At 41.3% G+C, this 20,016-nt stretch overlaps 1 protein-coding gene across 2 annotated transcripts; it reads left to right on the top strand.

Annotated features, from left to right (window-relative positions):
• Nucleotides 1–119: 119 nt before the first annotated feature.
• On the top strand, nt 120–19,441 carry dqx1 (DEAQ box RNA-dependent ATPase 1). 2 transcript variants are annotated; one of them, XM_026296686.2, is made up of 12 exons: nt 120–548; nt 5,559–5,961; nt 8,098–8,291; nt 9,233–9,683; nt 11,445–11,753; nt 11,949–12,048; nt 12,465–12,623; nt 13,087–13,278; nt 13,669–13,794; nt 14,146–14,336; nt 17,459–17,649; nt 18,508–18,715. In XM_026296686.2, exons 2-12 carry the CDS (start codon nt 5,620–5,622, stop codon nt 18,713–18,715), a joined length of 2,463 nt encoding a protein of 820 aa, XP_026152471.1. In that variant the 5' UTR covers nt 120–548; nt 5,559–5,619. The 2 variants fall into 2 exon arrangements, with proteins under 2 accessions (XP_026152471.1, XP_026152470.1); XM_026296685.2 differs by having other exon boundaries at nt 121–548; nt 5,556–5,961; nt 18,508–19,441.
• Nucleotides 19,442–20,016: the final 575 nt, after the last annotated feature.

Raw genomic sequence — 20,016 nt, 5'->3', positions numbered from 1 at the left:
CAGTGTTGAGGTCTAGTGTGGTACCTGGCTTCTGCCTGAAGGTGGTGTCTTGCTCACTTATATCGATGCCCATCCTTATTACCAGTAGCACTTAGATTATAATCATCGAATCATTCTACGGTGTTAGTTTGATGTGTTGGGTTCCAGTACAGTGAGCAAATATGATTAACTAAAATATTGACCAAAGGTCATGGTGTCTCCATAACTGTCCTCCTCTTTCCTTCTCTGTGCTGTCAACCAAATAGTGAATTCCCTATTTTCCGAGCAGCCCTGAATGTAGCACGCGGTTTGACAGCTAGAGAGCCAAACATGGCGGCGACTAGCTAGAGCAGCCAGTCAGTCCTGCATCTGTTCTTGTCCTGTCGGAAGCTGGGCCGGTAAACAGAAGTTAAACAGCCGTAAAACAGCCGCAGTTCATGTGTCGCCTTCTCTGACTTCTCTCTAAATATTGTCCGGGATGTGAAGGCGGTTCAGGTCGGACAGAAGCACAGCGGACTGGAGGCGCACTGTTTGTTTGCTGTGTTCACCTTTGGGCCGCTGTGTCTCAGGTAAGACTCTTGTGACAGCCCGCTCTTGTTTAGGATGTCTCTCTGTTACAGCTTCGGCTTCTTTGTGTCCGCTGACACGTCGCTCCTGGCTCTCAGAGATAAGGGCTGAGAAGACATTAGCTAGTCCATTTAAGAGTCCAATACGCAGCTTTAACATGGTGTTTATATTCTGGCCTGTCTCTGTTATATAGTCATGAAAAAATTTGACAGCATACTTTAATTTTGTTCATTGTGGCACCACCCATGGGTGATTCATAACGGGGGCGATTCTAGCATGAGACTTTTCGAGGTATGAGCCCCTAAGGAGAAGTGGCATTTATGCAGGGCCTTATTCCCAGGACTCTGTCTGTCTCCATCACTGTCCTCCTTTCTCCTTCTCTGTGCTGTCAACCAAATAGCAAACTTAACATCCAATCACACAATCTGTAATCTTGTAAAAGCCACAATTTGAACCATACAGATGTGTATTACTCTAATTATATACTGGGTGGTTTTGGGTCAGGTTGTGTCATTTGACTTTCTCACCTGAACCTGGTTGTTTTCTTTGAAAAAAAAATCCTGCCATTAATGTGACATAAAACTGACCTTTCTTTTATTTGTTAATGAAGAATAATAATTGCAGAGCTTTATAAAACGGCAGGGGTTTGGTGTTTTATCTCCACTTACACTGAAATAATAAAGTGCATCAGTAGCTCATTACCTGACAAGTGCTCAGCTCAGTCAGCTAACATTGTTTGACAGTATTCACACCATGGGACTGTAATACACACTTTCTAAACACAGTAACAACGACCCAGTGTTCACAGTCACAACAGGCAGCAGCTGGATTTGCTTTTCAACTTGTGGATTTAATCTCCACCATGAAATCCATTGGTACTTCCTTCTTCTCCTACATTGCTTGTGTATGGTGGAACAATGTGACAGTAGTTAATAAAAGGCCTAATGATTCATTATTATTATTATTATTTTTAGGAGTGCTGAGATGAAATTTAGGTGTGCTTGAGCCCCAGAAACACGGTCTAAAATCGGCACTGGTAGATAATCCACGTCATTGTTCTACGTACAACAGGACAAACTGGAAATGTACATCAGAAGCTTTACAAACATACAGTAGTGGTATTCAAAAAGTGGTATGAAATATACCATACAGGAAAACTGTGGGCTTTACAATAAGAGCAAATGTTTGGGAGCAGGCCTTGTCTGGCTGGTAAACCAGTATTGAGTTCCTCTTCATCAGTCCATTATTCCCTTTTTGACATTTCATAGACTAAATAATTACTTAATGAGCTAAGAAATAACTGGAAGTAATGAAAATAATTGTTAAATGCAGCCCTCCACTCTATTAGTCAAGTCTTTGTGATGTAAACTGCTTGTGCATAAAGAAACATAGGAAAAGCAGTGGAGGCTCTTCACCGAGCTAACACCATAGTTGCCAAAGTGGAGGCAGGAGCACACAAGTTGATTACATCTTGTGCAGACGTTTCAACCAGTGACTGCAAAGTAGTGGTTGGGGAGAGTGTAGCCAACAGCATAGGATGGTGGTGTGTAGGATGACTCTGGTGGTGAGGAAGATGAAGAGGACAAGGGCAGAGCAGAGGACCAAGTGGTGGAAGTTGAAAAAGTTGTTGTGTGGCTTTCAGGGAGGAGCTGAAACGGGCCCTGGGAGGTCAGGAGGTTCTTCCAGATGACTGGACAACTACAGCTAAAGTGATCAGGGAGACAGGTAGAAGGGTACTTGGTGTGTCATCAGGAAAGAGGAAAGCAGATAAGGAGACTTGGTGGTGGAATGAGGAAGTTCAGAAGTTCAAGAAGAAAAGGTTAGCTAAGAAGAAGTGGGACACTGAGAGGACAGAAGAGAACAGGCAGGAGTACAGGGAGATGCAGCGTAAGCTGACGGTAGAGATGGCAAAGGCCAAACAAAGGATGTATGAGGATTTGTATGATAGGTTGGACACTAAGGAGGGAGAGGTGGATTTGTACAGGTTGGCAAGGCAGAGACAGAGATGGGAAGGATGTGCAGCAGGTTAGGGTGATTAAGGACAGGGATTTAAATGTGTTGACAGGTGCCACAAGTGTGATGGAAAAATGGAAGGAATACTTTGAAGGAAAATGTCAGAGAGCACAGAGTAGAAGAGGTGACTGTTGTGGAGCAGGAAGTAGCAAAGATCAGTAAGGATGAAGTGAGGAAGGCGTTGAAGAGGATGAAGAGTGGAAAGGCAGTTGGTCCTGACGACATACCTGTGGAGGTATGGAAGTGTTTAGGAGAGGTGGCAGTAGAGTTTTTGACTGGGCTACTTAACAAGATCTTGGAGAGTGAGAGGATGCTTGAGGAATGGAGGAGAAGTGTACTGGTGCCCATCTTTAAGAACAAGGGAGATGTGCAGAGTTGTGGAAACTAGAGAGGAATAAAGCTGATGAGTCACACAATGAAGTTATGGGAAAGAGTAGTGGAGGCTAGGCTGAGGTCAGAAGTGAGCATTTGTGAGCAGCAGTATGGTTCCATGCCAAGAAAGAGAACCACAGATGCAATATTTGCTTTGAGAATGCTGATGGAGAAGTACAGAGAAGGCCAGAAGGAGCTGCATTGTGTCTTTGTAGATTTGGAAAAAGCATATGACAGGGTGCTGAGAGAGGAGCTGTGGTTTTGTATGAGGAAGTCTGGAGTGGCAGAGAAGTACACTGCTCACAAAAAGTTAGGGATATTTGACTTTCAGGTGAAATTTATGGAAAATGTAAAAAGTTCATACTACAGTGATATTATATCATGAAAGTAGGGCATTTAAGTAGAAGTATGCAATGGTAATTTCTTCATCTCAAACAATTTGTTGAAACAAAAGCTAACAACAGGGGTGGGTATACCACAACAAAAAATGTCAATGTCTCAATAAATTGTCAATTGTTAGGTGTCGTCTTGGTCTCATGATGTCAAAATGTGAACAGCATGATGAAGGGGACTGTTTAAATACGAACTGTCATTGAACCAGAACATTTAGTGGTCGATGGTCATGGATCAGACACTTGTTATGATTTTTGTGGTTAATCACCTTGTTAGAGAACACCATGTTATGCAATAAGTACTGAAACATTGAACAGTTGGACATGTGCATTCAAAAGTTTAGAGAAGGTCAAATTAAGTTCAGCTGTAAAGGTTATAGTGCATTCTGAAATTCTGTAAAAGTCAAATATCCCTAACTTTTTGTGAGTAGTGTATGTTCGAGTGGTGCAGGACATGTATGAGAGCTGTAAGACAGTGGTGAGGTGTGCTGTAGGGGTGACAGAGGAGTTCAAGGTGGAGGTCAGACTGCACCAAGGATCGGCTTTGAGCCCCTTCTTATTTGCTGTGGTGATGGACAGGCTGACAGATGAGGTTAGACAGGAATCTCTGTGGACCATGAGGTTTGCAGATGACATTGTCATCTGTAGTGAGAGCAGGGAGCAGGTGGAGGAAAATCTAGAGAGGTGGAGGTTTGCTCTGGAAAGGAGAGGAATGAAGGTTAGCCGCAGTAAAACAGAGTACATGTGTGTAAATGAGATGGACTCAAGTAGAACGGTGAGGTTACAGGGAGTAGAGGTGAAGAAGGTGGAGGATTTTAAGTACCTAGGGTCAACAGTCCAGAGCAACAGAGAGTGTGGAAAAGAAGTGAAGAGACCTGTGCCAGCAGGTTGGAACAGGTGGAGGAAAGTGTCAGGTGTGATGTGTGACAAAAGAGTGTCAGCAAGAATGAAAGGAAAGGTGTACAAGACAGTGGTGAGAGCAGCAATGTTGTCTGGTTTAGAGACAGTGGCACTGAGAAAAAGACAGGAGGCAGAGCTGAAGGTAGCAGAGCTGAAGATGTTGAGGTTCTCTCTGGGAGTGACGAGGATGGATAGGATCAGGAATGAGTAGTGCATGAGGAGTGAGGAGGATACAGAGGATAGAGTTGAATGGAGGCAGATGATTCGCTGTGGCGACCCCCGAAGGGGGCAGCCGAAAGGAAAAGAAGAAGAAGCACTGAGAGGATGTACAGCTGGTACAGGAAGACCCCAAATGATTCAGACATTAACTATAATATTTTCTTTAATAATTTATAGCAGCTCTCAATGCTAAACAGTACTGGGGTTTGGTGTCCATCCCCAAAATGATGCTTTTCTCACCACAAACACATTTTACTGTATACATAGCTTTCCCAAACATGAGATAAGTAAATATGCAAGCAAAGTACGTAAACAGGTCTGAAAATCTAACCATTTGGTGGTAATTTTCAGGGGCTTATTGTTGTTGACAGTCTAACTGAAACGCCATAGTTCTTGTCAAGTATTTAGGCCTGTTTACTGGTCAAATGTGTGTAGAAATTCAGTTCAGCAGTCAGCTGGGTAAATAGTAAATGAACACATTTACAACCCATTGGTAACTTTTTAAACTACTTATTGCCTTGAACTTTGCCCATTTGCTACATCTTGCTTTTACTTTGTGATTATAGATTATTGAGTGTAGATTGAATTTAATCAATTTAAAATGAAATAAAGAATGCAAGAAGTGCAGAGGTCTTCTTCTGAATTAGCCAAAACACCCTCTGTGGGACAGTTATCCAAGACAAATCTTGGAGCGATTTTCTGTTTTTAGGTCTTCCCCAAAAGTGTACAAACCAGCCCACCAGTATGGTGCCTGTAGGCCTTCCCCTCTGAAATCTGTTGCAGCTGTCTAACACACTTATTGGAATCTGGGTGGAGACTAGCATTCCGCAGTTACATACCACACATGCTACGTGTTCCTGTGAAGGGCCCACTTGAGAGACAGGTGAAAATCTTAAGTAGAGAAAGGAAGTGCTGTGGCCTCTGACATCTACCTTATGTTGATGTTTGTGGTAAAAGATCCTTTTTGCTGTATGACTTAGTGCCTCCTCTGATTGCACTGTCAGCTGAATATTAAAGGTTTATGTGGCACTGCAGTCAACTCATCTTCAAAGTAATTTCAGTATGAATCTTGTTCAGTAACACAGTGGTTCCTTTGTTTTCTGTGACCTCTAGCAGGTAATCTCACACCTCTCTGTGGACCAGCCCCTCTCTCTTTCCTAATCTCCAGCCACTGCTGATGATGTCATCTCCACCAGCAAAGCCCTCCACTGCCTCCCTCGTCCCTGGGTCCCACATGCGACCCTCAGCAGCTCTTGACTCCATGTCTGTGTCTTCTCTCCTGTCTGGGGATTTGGATGGTGAAGGTGATGGAGGAAGAGAAAAAGGGGAGGAGGAAGGCCTGGGAGACTTAGAAGTGAACCCATATGATGGTTTGCCCTTTTCATCACGCTATTACGCACTGCTGGAAGAGAGGCGTCAGCTTCCTGTATGGAGGTTCAGGCAGAGTCTGTTGGAGCACCTGGAGAATCATGACATGGTACTGCTCAGTGCACCGAATGGAGCTGGAAAAAGCACCCAGGTAAGCAGCGACCACCGGCGCTACAGGCAGGATCACATGTGGTGGACGTAATCTCCTGGATTTATTCAGGTCAAGCTCTAAGCATGAATTTATGACAAATTGACAGTGCTTTTTGCAGTTCTAGCAGCTGTAGTTAAATAAATGTGAAATTTAGCGCATTGTTAATACTACTGAAAATATTTTCTTAGCACTGTTTGTTCAACACCTTACTTTACTTTACTACCTTCATGATGGTGATACTGAGTTTTTTTTTTCAAGAAAGTTCCACTGTACTATTATTTTGGATCTTGTAATTTGTGCTGCTGGTATTCTGACAGGGTGTTCTATTATTTTGTCCAACCCAAATTGTATTAGTGATGCTGGGCTAAATAACAGAAACAGCTCATTATATAGTGCAGTAGTTTAACAGCTGCACTTTCTGAAATTTATGTTTAATCAAGATGCGATGCATTTCTTTATGTTGCGTGTTGTCAACGTGGTGAAGGTTCTTCATTCAACTGTCTATTTTCATGTGTTTTCTTGCATGGCCGTGTGTTGAGTCATCTTGGCACACTGTTGCTAATTCAATCTATGTAGATGATAGAAACAAAAACATCTCTGTGATGACCTGGTTCTCATTATACTTGCTCCACCTTGCTGCTTCTTTCACACTAATTGATGACAGTATTAAACCTTTCTAACAGACTCTGCACTGCTGTAACCTGAACAATTGTTTGATCGAGAAAGTCTGGGCTCCCCTGTCCAACACCTTCTATAGTTTGAATCCCCATTAGCTTTCATAAAATGATGGATTTGTTAGTGTTTGTCCTTGTCATTACCTCTAATGCAGGCTTTGATTAAATATTTATTCAAGGCCCATTGTAGGCTGGGTTTATTTTATTCGCAACAACCTACATGCTGTAACATACCATGTCTGAATGTTCTTCAAGATTTTTAAAGATAATATACTTGAAAAAGAAGCACAGAGCAAGCCTTATTTATTGCCATATGTTGTATAATATTGCCAAAGGTCGCAAAAGTACTCACATTCCATACTTAAGTAGAAGTACAGATACTTGTGTAAAAAAAGTAGAAGTACTGACTCAGCTCCTTTACTCAAGTAAAAGTAAGAAAGTACAAGGTCTGAAATGTACTTAAGTAAAAATGTTTTGCCATCAATGATACACAATACATCTTTTGATAACTCGACACAAAAACAGGAAATTCTTCTTTTATTAACAACCTGCACAGGCTGGTACAGGGAACAAAACACATTCACCATGAATCATTCTTCAATAGTTCCTTTAAATACGGCCATGGATGCAGAATGGCTTGCTATTCCGAATCTGGTGCATCGTCGTCGGACTCTGCAACACTCCCTGTATCCCTTTCTTCCTCCATGTCTTGCTGCATGTTTTCTCTCTATCATAACCTGTACACTCACTCGATTTCCCTCTTTAGTTAGTTTTTACGTTGTGTCGTCATCCACGGACGTTGAAAAAGTAACAAACAAGCCTGTTTTGATAATGTAAGGAGTAGAAAGTACAGATATTTGTGTTTAAATGTAGGGAGTAAAAGTAAAAAGTCCTCAGAAAAATAAATACTCAAGTAAAGTACAGATACCTGAAAAATCTACTTAAGTACAGTAAAGAAGTATTTGTACTTCATTACTTCCCACCGCTGAATATTGCTGATGTTTTCTGCTGTCATGTGGTTGCAAGGTTTTATTTGTTGGATTTGAAAATGCACAACAAAATGTTTGAGCAGTTGTTTCCTGATTTACGCAGCTAAATAACAATGGATTGGTAAGAGAGACTTGTAAATTGGATTAACAAGCCCAACTGACAACATTTTCCTTATGAACAGACCTTCCTACTCTTGTATTGAAGCACTCTGAAGCTACACTTCAAAAAACCAATGAAAGATGGCCATTCTGATGAAAAATGAAAAATGTACAGTACATCTGTGCCAAAAGTGCTCCACTTTCATGTTAAAGGAGCATGTTATTCAAATGTGACCCATCAGTATATTTTTTAAGATGTGCTTCAGAAAACCTGAGAAAGTGCTGTATCACTCATGACCCCAGTATTATATTACTTCTTTCTCCTCTTGTTGACCTATGTCTTTGTTCTCTTCTTGTTCCTGTCCTCCCTGCAGGTGCCACAGTGGTGTGTGGAGTATGCTTTGTCATTTGAGTTTTCTCAGGGCCTGGTGTGTTGTTCCCAGCCCTATTCAGTGGCCGCAGTGAGTCTGGCCCTTCGTGTGGCTGATGAAATGGACCTCAGCTTGGGTCTGGAGGTGGGCTACAGGGTGTCTCATGATGATGGCTGTACCCCTGACACCCTGCTCAGGTTAGGACTCATACTGAGCTGGGAATTGATTGGTTTAGCTTGGCATAAACACAGGACATTTCCTGTGGGGCTCACCCAAACGCTCAGTGCACCTACCAACACCTCCGTCTTGCAGAAAACGACATGCTGTTATTATTTTTGTGGCATAATGTCTCTCTGAGGTCTCTGCTGGTTGTTTTGCAACTTCACTGTCATAAGAAAAGATTCCAGCATGTCTTTGTATGTTCCACTTCATAACTCTCTGTAAAACCACAACTCGTTGTTAAATAAACCTTATGAGTCTTCATTTGCGCCAGGTCTACTTATGAATATCCCAGTACTTCCTTGGAATATTTTATTTATACTTCAGTTACACACTAGTACAACTAAATTTTCAAATGGATATCACTACTCCACAAGAAAATGTGCTTTAAAACATGCACGACAAAAATATCATGGAATGAGTCTTGTGCTGCTGTACATTTTGAGCCCACTTTTAAGCTGTATCATGATTACACATGATACAGATCTCCTCCCAGAGACATTGTAGATGCTTTCATTGGACTTTGTATGATTATGTCACACAGCCTTTCTCTTGCTTACAGCCACACCTTGTCTCTTTGTTCTATTCCCTAATGTCTGGCCAAGGTGGCAATAAATGCATTCTGTTTGTAGTGTATTGACTAAAAACCAATCCCTGTTCTGAAATCCTGCACTCTCAAGTGATGGAATAAATCAGTGCACATCCAAAGGTTCACACCCATAGTTCTCAGTCATTTAGCTGATCACTTTCTTTTGTTTCGCATGTTGAAGTGTTTTTAGTACAGGGTACTTTAACAGAACCCCTGACCTCCTGTTCTGTGCAGTTTCTGCTGTATCCAGGGTTATTAAAAGACTACAAAACCCATTGGTTGAATGGAGCTGGTTCTTCCTTCATCTCTTTGTTCTTTCTCTCTGCCCAGATTTGTCAGTGACACTCTCCTACTACAAGAAATGATGTCTGACCCCCTGCTGCGTCAGTATGGAGTTGTGGTGTTGGATGAGCTCCAGGAGCGCACTGTACCCACCGATGTGCTGCTGGGCCTGCTGTGTGATGTCTGCCGCCAGAGGCAAGACAAGTTTAGGGTGGTTCTCCTCACTCACCCAACACTGGCACCTCGTCTCTCTGCCTTCCTGGGACCCTCCATCCCTCACCTATCGCTGGACAGCCTGCTCACCGACTCCACTACTACAGACGAAGAGGAGAGGCATGAGGCTGAGGGGGACAAGAACTCCATGGTGAACAAAGTGGATATGCTGTACAGGGAGCTTTCTTCTGGAAAAGAACCTGTAGCTGCTGCCTGTCACATGGTGTTGGATCTGCACAGAAGAGGAGAGGAAGGAGATGTGATGGTGTTTTTGGCCAGTGCACAGGTACAAAATTTACTCTTGATATGCCTCTGAATATTAGTAACAAAACATAAGCACACTTTTAAAACTTCCACAGTATCAGAAAAAGTATATGTTAGGTATTATACAGTAAGTAATCAGTGTCATATTTTGTACCAACCAAATATTGCAGTTTGAATAAATGCACAGTGTAGTTTTATTATATCTCTGATAACACTGACAGACACCTGTAAGATTTTAGTCCAGGTTGATCTGGTAGCACTACCTGTGGTTGTAGGTGGTAACAAAACCCCAGAGATCCCAGAAGTATTTAAACATGTAGAGATGAAATGCTTAATTAGTTGCCAGAACGTTCATTGGCAACTACTGTATTTTGTTTTATATTTTGTTAAAATACTCTGGTTACAGCTTCTCCACATGTAACATTTCAAAATGAACAAAAATAAACCAGGGATGCATTTGTCAGTTTCAGAAACCTCACAGTGCACTCTCAAGTGACGGAATAAATCAGTGCACATCCAAAGGTTCACAGCCATAGTTTTTAGTCATTTAGCTGATCACTTTTTTTTGTTTCACATGTTGAAGTGTTTTTAATCCAGGGTACTTTAACAGAACCCCTGGCCTCCTGTTCTGTGCAGTCCACAAAAGAGTTTAACAGGTTAGATGAGATCATTCTATAGTTTCAAATGGTTCATTAGCAATCCATGGGGTAGTGTAAGTTAAGTAAGTAATGGAGAAGTTATGGATAAAACATTTATTTTCTTCTGGGTCATACCAAAGATCTATACAGGAGTGAGTTAGCTTCCAGTTTCTGCTTAGTTTACACTCAGTAGATTAGCACATCCTGGAGTCAGCAGCAGTAGCTATCACATGGCTACCCCTCAGAGTCTTTTAGTGGGAGGGTGGGTGATGAGGTGGAGGATGGGCTTGTTATAGGTGGATCAGCTACCACTGATCTGGTCCAAATCAAACAATTAACAGATGGCAGACCTCTAAACACACTTTAGAGGACAACAATTAACACTTAAAACTGCTGGACATCTAGCGCCTGAGGTATTAATATGTAGCAACATGCCATTTTAACTTAATTGATGCAGTGTCATCAAGTCTTTTATTTAAAGGCTATATTTTTGTATCTCCTCCTTTACTTCTTATGTATAAATATTCCAAAAAAGTTAGCAGTGTATGACTGGAAAAAGTAAAACTAAACAACAAATATTGGAGGTCTGTCAATGATAACAGCTGTTTTCAGGGTAGAAACATTATCGTTCTGCTTATACTGAGGGAAGACTCTTTTTGTTTTTTGACTAAGAGAACTGGTTAGTCTTCATTCTGTGGAGTATTGTAGGGTTTCACCATCTTTGTTTTGTAAAAGAGGAGAACAGCGACACCTCAACCTGAGAGGCCTCTGGTGCATTGTATGTGTCTGGTGCCCTAGTTTTCTCTCATACACGTACACACTCAAAGCTCATGAGGCACAATGTAGCTCCTGCAAAGCTATCTGTACATATTGACCTGCTGGTATATCAAACTCACTCATGCAAATGTAACTCCCTTTATGTCAACATCAACACCCATCTTGTTTTTTGGATTCACAGTCAAGGCTTCCATTTAATACAGAGCCAAGACTACATTTGTCAGTTGAAGTCCTGTCCTCCTGTCTAACACATCAAATAGAGAACACAGAAACACTTCATAGAGCTTCCACATTTCAGTGAAAGGGTTATAGTGTTTGAATTGGATGAAAACCAGGATTTTACACTGTCTTTCTGCTGTTTTGTGTAGGAGATAGAAGAGTGTGGGGCCTTGCTGGAGAAGGAGTGTGTATCACTAAGTCCACAGCTTGGTCCTCTCAGGGTGCTCCCCCTCCATGCTGGACTGGGTGGACTGACACAGCGGGTCTACGAATCTGATCCCGAATCTTCCACAGGGAGGGAGGACGACAACTCTGAGGGTGCAGACAGCACCTCTGTGCTGGCAGACACAGGTCCTGGGGTCAAGAGGAAGGTTATCCTAACAGATACTCTTGCAGAGGCTTCCTTTTCCCTGCTGTCCATTCGCTACGTCATAGACACTGGCCTTCAACTCAAAACTGTGAGCTTATGGTTCAATATTGCCATGATTAAATTACAGATAGATTTTGTACACATATTATAAGGTGAACTAAACCAATTAAATGCAAAAAAGGAGGAAAATGAAATTGCACTTTACTGTGGGAGACAAATGAAAATAAAATTAACACCAACAAGCTGTCATGTATTTCCATTTTTCTTTCATGTTCTATCTCAGGTTTATAATCCACAAATAAGAGCAAGCTCTCAGGTCCTAAGAACAATTAGCAAACACCAGGCTGACATGCGGGCTCAGAGGGTAAACAGCCACTTTCCAGGTAAGTGAGAGGTCACCCACTCATATACTCTAAAATCTGACTTTGGTGACCTCAAGTGGCCCAATGAAAAAATACACTGCCATTAACAGCAATGCATGTTCACCAATGTCTTTGCACTTAATTTCAGTTAACATTCCTTGACATTAAATGTTTGTTAAAGCAAACTTGTACATATTATATTATTATGTTATTTGGTTATCATATATAGTTCATTATTGTATATATTATTATATTAATATTATTAATTATGCATTGTGCAATCAAATTGGAAAGTGTCAGTGTTTGTAATGATATTTTTTAAATTAATAATTAGTGATAAATGACAGATTTCATGGCTAAAATTGAAATTGCATTTAAAATAGCTTTTTACTTTATTGCGACTAGTTACTACTTGTCTTCTCCTCGTTTGGCTTTAGGGCTGTGTCTTCGTCTGTATCCCCAGTCTTTGTATGATGATGGGATGGTCGAGGCTCATTGTCCAGGGGTGATGGAGGAAAATCTCAGCCACTTGGTGCTGTTGCTGAAGAGGCTTGATATCGCTGATATGGGACAGTGCAAGTTCCTGGACAGACCAGGTACCTTTTATAAACTACTCTGAAAAACAAATTAGTTAAAAAAGTTGACACCATTCTCACAACTGTATACGGTATACTGTGTAGGTACAGCCACCAGCCTGTTAACTTCGATCACAAAGTAGTAGTAGTAGTAGTTACAAACTAGCTACAATTATCTCTGTAACCAGAGTACTGATTTGTAGGCCAAGACTACATCCAGAGCACATTTTGCAAAAAAGTATTTCTCTGTATTTTCATCGCTAACTCTTTAACTAGTAGCTGCATGTCAGCAAAGACCACACACACACACACACACACACACACACACACACACACACACACAAGTATGATTTCAGCAGCATGAGTGACGCTGGGAACTAGACAAACTATACAGAGGATACTGAACACCAAAAAGCGTCATATGCTGGGGGGCCACGTGACACTGTGATATATCTCAATTTTCTGCACCTCTTACTTCCCCCAGCCCCAGAGGCTCTAATGCAGGCCCTAGAGGACCTGGACTACCTTGCAGCACTGGATGATGATGGCAACCTGTCAGAGGTGGGAATCATAATGTCAGAGCTGCCACTGGAGCCGCCGCTGGCTAAAGCCCTAATTGCTGCCTGCGAGTATGACTGTGTGGATGAGCTGCTTACCATCGCTGCCATGCTCACAGGTAATTAAAAGTGCATTGCTGTTTTGTAGAGATGGACACAGCAGTGCACACACACACACTTACTGTTAAAATGATGTGCTTTGGAATCAAAAACATATCTGGGATGAAAATGGAAAGATTTCAGGGTATTATTGCTCATCATTACATTTTATTAATCATAAATTAAGATAATAGGTTTACAGTCAAATATGAAAAATTACAAGATGAACTCACATTAGTCAAGACACAACTGATACAGTTGACGTAATGGTGCAATGGAAATGCAACACCAGTGTAAGTAAGAAAACAACATTATTGATGAATAATGATTGTAAATGTAACACATTTACACAGGTAGTAATTTAATGTACATTTTTAATTAAACAGGTTTTCTGATTTTTGTCTTGTCAGCTCCTTCCTGCTTTGTGACAGCAGAACCCAGCAGAGAGGAAGCTGCTGTCACCCACTGGCGGCCTCTAATGCACACAGAGGGGGACCACATGACTCTCATTAATATTTATAATGCCTTCATAAAGCGTATGTACAGCTTAGTCTCCATTATATACATACATTGTTAGTTACAGGGTCCCCACTAATGGTTTAATTTTTTCGAAAGTCTGGACAAGGAAAGTTAGGAGATCTGTTCAGTTCTCACTGACAGGAAGTGGCAAGTGCTCTTATAAAATTAATGTAGAATGTGCTTCAGCATTAGTAATATTACATTAGCCAAGCATTGAGGATTATAGTGTTTTTGTTTTATGTATTCAACATACTGTAATAGAAAAGTTGCGACATTTATCAGCATAATGGAACAATAGGAAACCTGCAGAAAATGACCAGTGTTAACGTTTACATGAGTTATTGACTGGCCTGTGTGTGTCTTTGCAGATAATCAAGACGAGGCATGGTGCATGACAAACCTCCTCAGCCATGCTTCCTTACGATTGGCTGTGGTGATCAGGGCAGAGCTCCTGGAGGTGATGCAGCGAATAGAGCTTCCTGTTTCTCCTCCTGCTTTTGGTTGCCAGGACAACTGCACAAATATCAAGCGTGCTCTCATCTCCGGCTTCTTCCTCAAAGTAAACACGCTGTTTTCTTAAAACTGTATGAAAGCGAGTTCATTAGTTTACTCTTTCTTTTCCTTATTTTTTCTATTTACTTTCTCACTAATTCCTTTACTTTTTATATGCTATATTTTAGATTCTTTAAATATACATATGTTTTAGACTAGAAGTCCAAATTGCCTGTGTATTGCAACTGGGGTTTCAGATTCACAAGTCTATTTTTATCATGGTGCTGATGTAGTACATGTTGAACTGGGGCTGTCTTCCTGTAGTCCTGTGTCTTTAACTTCAACCTCTCTGCAAGAAAAGTGTGGTGAACCCCCCTGTGGATAGAATATGGTCTTCCAGGTATAAACAGGTACTGACTTTACTGCCTTTGCAGTGTGTCATTCCTGTTTCCATTTCTACAGGCAAATGTATGGTAGTCAAGGTTTTTTCTTAATTCCTATGTTGACAACAAAATGATTTAAAGATCAGTAATATATGTTTGTAATGTTGCTAATGTTGGGATAGACAATAATTGAATATTATCTCTTTTTTTACTTTAGCAGAAACGTTTCATAATATGATCTTAATGTTCCACACATTTCTGCAGGCTGCTCTTGGCTCAGTACTGCTAGCTGCTATAGCTATGGACTTCAAGTCAAGTCAAGAAGTTTTCATTGTCATTTCAACCATATAAAGCTGTTGCAGTACAATGAGACAACGTGGTGCTACATATAACAGAACGACATATGACAACAGGGGACTAAACTTAAGACAATTTAACAAGGACTACAAACTACATAAGTGCATGTGTGCAAACTTGTGCAAACAGTGCAAGACAAACAACGGTGCAGACAAGAAATACACGAGATAAGACGGTATACATAATACACACAATAGCACCGAACTGTACAGGTGATGTGCAAGTATTGTTAGTGCAAAAAAAAACAAAAAACCTCAGGATCAGAAAAATACTGATCATTATACTTAGTATACATTGTGCAAGTAATGCTGGATAGCTAGATGATTTAAAACTGAAAACATTTGTGTACATTCATATAAAAACAATATCAGAGCAGCAGCAATTAAGACAGCAGCAGAAGTCTGTAGCAGCAGAGGACCATTTTGTATGAGTATGTGTGTGTCTTCATGTATGTGTGTGTGTGTGTATTCAGTCTAGTTTCTTGTACTGAATATTGTGCAGAGATGATTCATATTAATGTATGTGTGAATGTGTGTGTGTATATCAGTCCAGTTCTGTTGAATTGAGGAGTCTGATGGCTTGTGGAAAGGAACTGTTACACAGTCTGGTTGTAAGTGCCCAAATGCTTTGGTACCTCTTTCCAGACGGCAGAAGGGTGAAGAGTGTGTGTGAGGGGTGTGTAGTGTCATCCACAATGCTGATGGCCTGTATTGTAGATGTCCTTGATAGAGGGAAGAGAGACCCTGATGATCTTCTCAGCTGTCCTCACTAGCCACTGCAGGGTTTTTCGGTTCGAGATGGTGCAAAGCAGGCAGTGATGCAGCTGCTCAGGATGCGCTCAATAGTCCGTCTATAGAACGTGGTGAGGATAGGTGGAGGCAGATGGGCTTTCTGCAGTCTATGCAGGAAATAGAGATGCTGCTTGGCTTTGCTGGTGATGTAGCTGGTGTTGATGGACCAGGACAGGTTCTCTGTCAGATGAACACCAAGGAATTTGGTGATCTCCACTGAGGATCCATTGATATTTAATGGAGAGTGGTTGTTTTGTGCTCTCCTGAAATCAACAACTATCTCATTTGTTTTGTCCACATTAAGAGACAGGTTGTTGGCGCTACACCAGGCTATCAGCTGTTGTACCTCCTCTCTGTATGCTGACTCGTCATTCTTGCTGATGAGACCCACCACTGTCATGTTAGCCGCGAACTTGATTTGAGCTGTGCCTTGCGACACAGTCATGAGTCAGCAGTGTGGACAGCAGTCCTGAGGGGCCCCAGTGTTCAGAGTGGTGGTGCTGGAGATGCTGTTCCTGATCCGGACAGACTGAGGTCTCTCAGTCAGGAAATCCAGGATCCAGTTGCAGAGGGAGGTGTTCAGGCCCAGCAGGCTCAGTTTCATGGTCAGGTACTGAGGAATGATTGTGTTGAATGCTGAACTGAAGTCTCTGAACAGCATTCGTACATAGGTGTCCTTTTTGTCCAGGTGCGTGAGGGCCAGGTGTAGGGTGGTAGTGATGGCATCATCCGTAGAGCGGTTCGGACAATACACAAACTGCATGGGGTCCAGCGAGGGTGGCAGCAGGGTCTTAATATGCTGCATAACTAGCCTCTCAAAGCACTTCATAATAATGGGTGCGTCATTGAGGCATGACACTGTAGACTTCTTCAGCACTGAGACAATGGTGGTGGATTTAAAGCACGTTGGCACGACGGTGCTGCTCAGAGACATGTTGAAAGTGTCAGTAAAGACATCTGTCAGTTGATCTGCACATTCCCTGAGCACTCTACCAGGAATGTTGTCTGGTCCAGCTGCTTTCTGTGGGTTAACTTTGCATAGCGTTTTCCTCACATCAGTGCTGGTTAGAGACAGCACCTGGTTGTTAGGGGGATTAGTTGTCTTCCCCACTGTCGTGTCATTAATTTCCTTGAACCATGCATAGAAGTCATTCAGCGCATCTGGAAGGGAGGAGTCACTGTCACAGGCAGATGTAGTAGTTCTGTAGTTAGTGATCGCCTGGATGCCCTGCCACATGAGCTGGGTGTCACCGCTGTCAACACCGCTGTTAACACTGTCATTCATTTTATTTTTGTCATCTGTCTCAGTTAGAGTAGGTTTTACATTTGAGGTGTGTTGGAGGCTCTGCTTTTAAGTATTAAATAATTTAAATTTAATATTGCAGAGTGACCCTGACCCTTTTCTCTCATGTAGGTGATTTTGACTTTTTCATCCCAAACATAAAATATTCAGTTTTTGTCCCAATTTAAAAATCAAAGCATACATGTAAGAATTGAGGTAACTAAAAAAAAAAATCTAAATTTCACTTATTGTTATTCACGCCGTTCTTTAATTTGAGTAAGATAATGTGGCTTCAACACATCTTTCTTCTGTATGTTACTCATCCCATCTCTTCCTACATTGAGGCCATAAGAGACACCTTTCTCTTCCTCCTCAGGTGGCTCATGATGTGGATGGCTCAGGTAACTACCTCCTGTTAACTCACCGTCATGTGGCTCACCTGCATCCCTTCTCTTCCTACCTGTGTCGTCAGCCACGCCCAAACCCCCCCAGCTGGGTGCTGTACCATGAATTCACCATCTCCTGTGATAACTGCATCCGCATTGCTTCAGAAGTCCATCCACAGATGTGAGTGAACCTCAGACTTTTAGGTGTATAGCTTACTGCTAGTTGACTTCTTCTTTCCCTTTCGAGGTCGTCACAGCGGGTCAGTTGACCCATTGTGGATTTGGCACAAGTTTTAGGCTGGCTTCTTCCTGACGCAACCTCAGTATCTAAGGATAGCGGCCTGGTCTTTCAAGTTGGTCTCCCATCCAAGTACTAACCAGGCACGGCCCCGCTTAGCTTCCAAGAGCAGATGCTATTGGGCACTCGCACTCCAGTGTGGCCATCTCTGCTAATTGACATTACTGTCTTAATCAAACATATATGGACATCGCTTTTGTCAAGCCAACTCGTAGTTTTATGGGCAGTTGCTGGATATTTAGAGGTGTTGGTAGGTGAATTTTTGAGCTTAGGACAGTTCATATTTATGTTAGGGTAGGCTAATCACATCTTAAAACTAATTTGGGGGTATGACGCTCCTCCTAACACTGGGACTTACAAGTTTTTCATCTAGGTGTAATTCACAAAACATTTTAGAAATAATAGACAGTCAATCAGCTGAATCAGCTTTCAGTGCCATATTGTGATGTGTGTGAATTGACAAGGGTCCAATTAGCTTGAAGACAAATCCAACCAATCCATTAATACTGACACAACCAAACCCCTAAATGTTGTTATTGGCTCTTGGAGGATGCAAGAATGATTGAAGGAAAATTTCAACATTTTGGAAAACACATTTCTCAGCATTCTTTCCAAAAGAGTGTGATCCAACTTCTTCAGAGCTCAGGGGACTACATTTTATCAATCACTGAGACACTCCAAGTGCCCGGTGTCTGGGGTTAACCCTTTAGCTCACCAGTGACTTTCCTTTCTGTGCTGTAGGTTTGTGGAGCTTGCCCCTCAGTACTACCTGGGAAACCTGCCGTCAAGTGATGGTAAGGAGCTGCTTATGGAGTTGAGGCAGAGTCTGGAGCCCCATGGGTATGAGTGTGGCGAAATGTCGGTCGAACACAGCAGGACTCAAAGAGACACTGATGTGACAGGAGTAACTTCCAATCAGTCCAGCACTGAGCTCTGTGTTGTCCAGTGAGACAAAAGAAGAGACAGAGCTGCTCAGGAGAGGACTCTAAAAACACAGCTGTCTCTGTTTCACCTGACATTGGGTACTTTCTATGAAATAGTCTGTGAAATCTCATTTTGATGCGTGATTTCAATTGAACTTTTACTGGAAACACTAATCTACAATAATGTATTGTTAATATATTTTGCACAGAGTGGCTTTAAAAAATATTCAGACCTTTTTGTTTTCTCTATGTTGTGCAATGTCTCAATTTAATTTTAAGTTTAATTTTAACAGCTTTTTTTTAATTTGAGGGATTTCTGTCTCAGAACTTATCACTGTGACATTGGTATGTGGACAGTCATGGCACAACAAATATATTTTTAAAATTGAAAACAAAAGCATTAAAAAAGTGAAAGGGTTGTTTTGTTAAAACACAGTCTGCTTCAATGAGCTGAAATGACCTTTGACCTCTATGCAGACGCCACTCACAGAAGTGGATTGAGGAGCAAATAGATTCTCAGGGTTCACTGTATTGATAAGACATTGTAGCAGTGACAGAGTTTCTATTTTTAGCATTTTTACACATTTTGTATAATGTGTGGGTTTCCTGCCTGGATCTTTGTTCTGCCTTTTTCACTCTTTTTACTTGTGTCAGTAATGATAATAGCCTTTGTGCAAACTGGGTTCTTGTGTCTAATAGGATATATTGGTCAGTACAGACTGAGCTTCAAATAAATGTCTGTATTTCCAGGTCTTGACATGTCTCATCTGAATTTTCATGTTATATTTACCTCAGGTAGCTGCACTGAATTTGCTGTCTATAAAACTAAAACCTATGAGCTGTAATAAAGGTGATGTACAGGTGTATTTCTCAGTATCCCTGTCCAGGTTAAACTAAGGCTGAGTATCAGCATAATGTTTTAAGTAATGTTTTATTATTGGATTCATGCTAGTCATGCACTGAAAAAAACGTGTCAAGCAGTAAGTGATGCATAAGTGTACCAAGTACATTTTTTCTTTAGATGTGAACACTTCATAGTGAAACACAGCTAATGATGCAGAAACTGACACTGCTTCATTTTACCTAGCTACGAGGGCATCTCAATCTTTATCAGCTGATGGTAAGACAATTTCGTGTAGTTAGAAATCATTTTTGGTTGCCAGCAAATGGCTTCAAAAGTCAGGAGCACCCATCGGTTTATCATGTTTATGCAATTATACTACATTATTTAAGACATTTTTGAAATTACTTAATTTATAGAATATTTGATTCTATGTGCAGTTTGCTGATGATTTTATTTGATACAGTAACATTATTATAATAAATA

The sequence above is a fragment of the Mastacembelus armatus genome, chromosome 12 (assembly GCF_900324485.2).
Source record: "Mastacembelus armatus chromosome 12, fMasArm1.2, whole genome shotgun sequence".
Classification (NCBI taxonomy): domain Eukaryota; kingdom Metazoa; phylum Chordata; class Actinopteri; order Synbranchiformes; family Mastacembelidae; genus Mastacembelus; species Mastacembelus armatus.
Note: the sequence above shows the minus strand (reverse complement) of the source record. Positions and strands in the feature narration are given on the sequence as shown.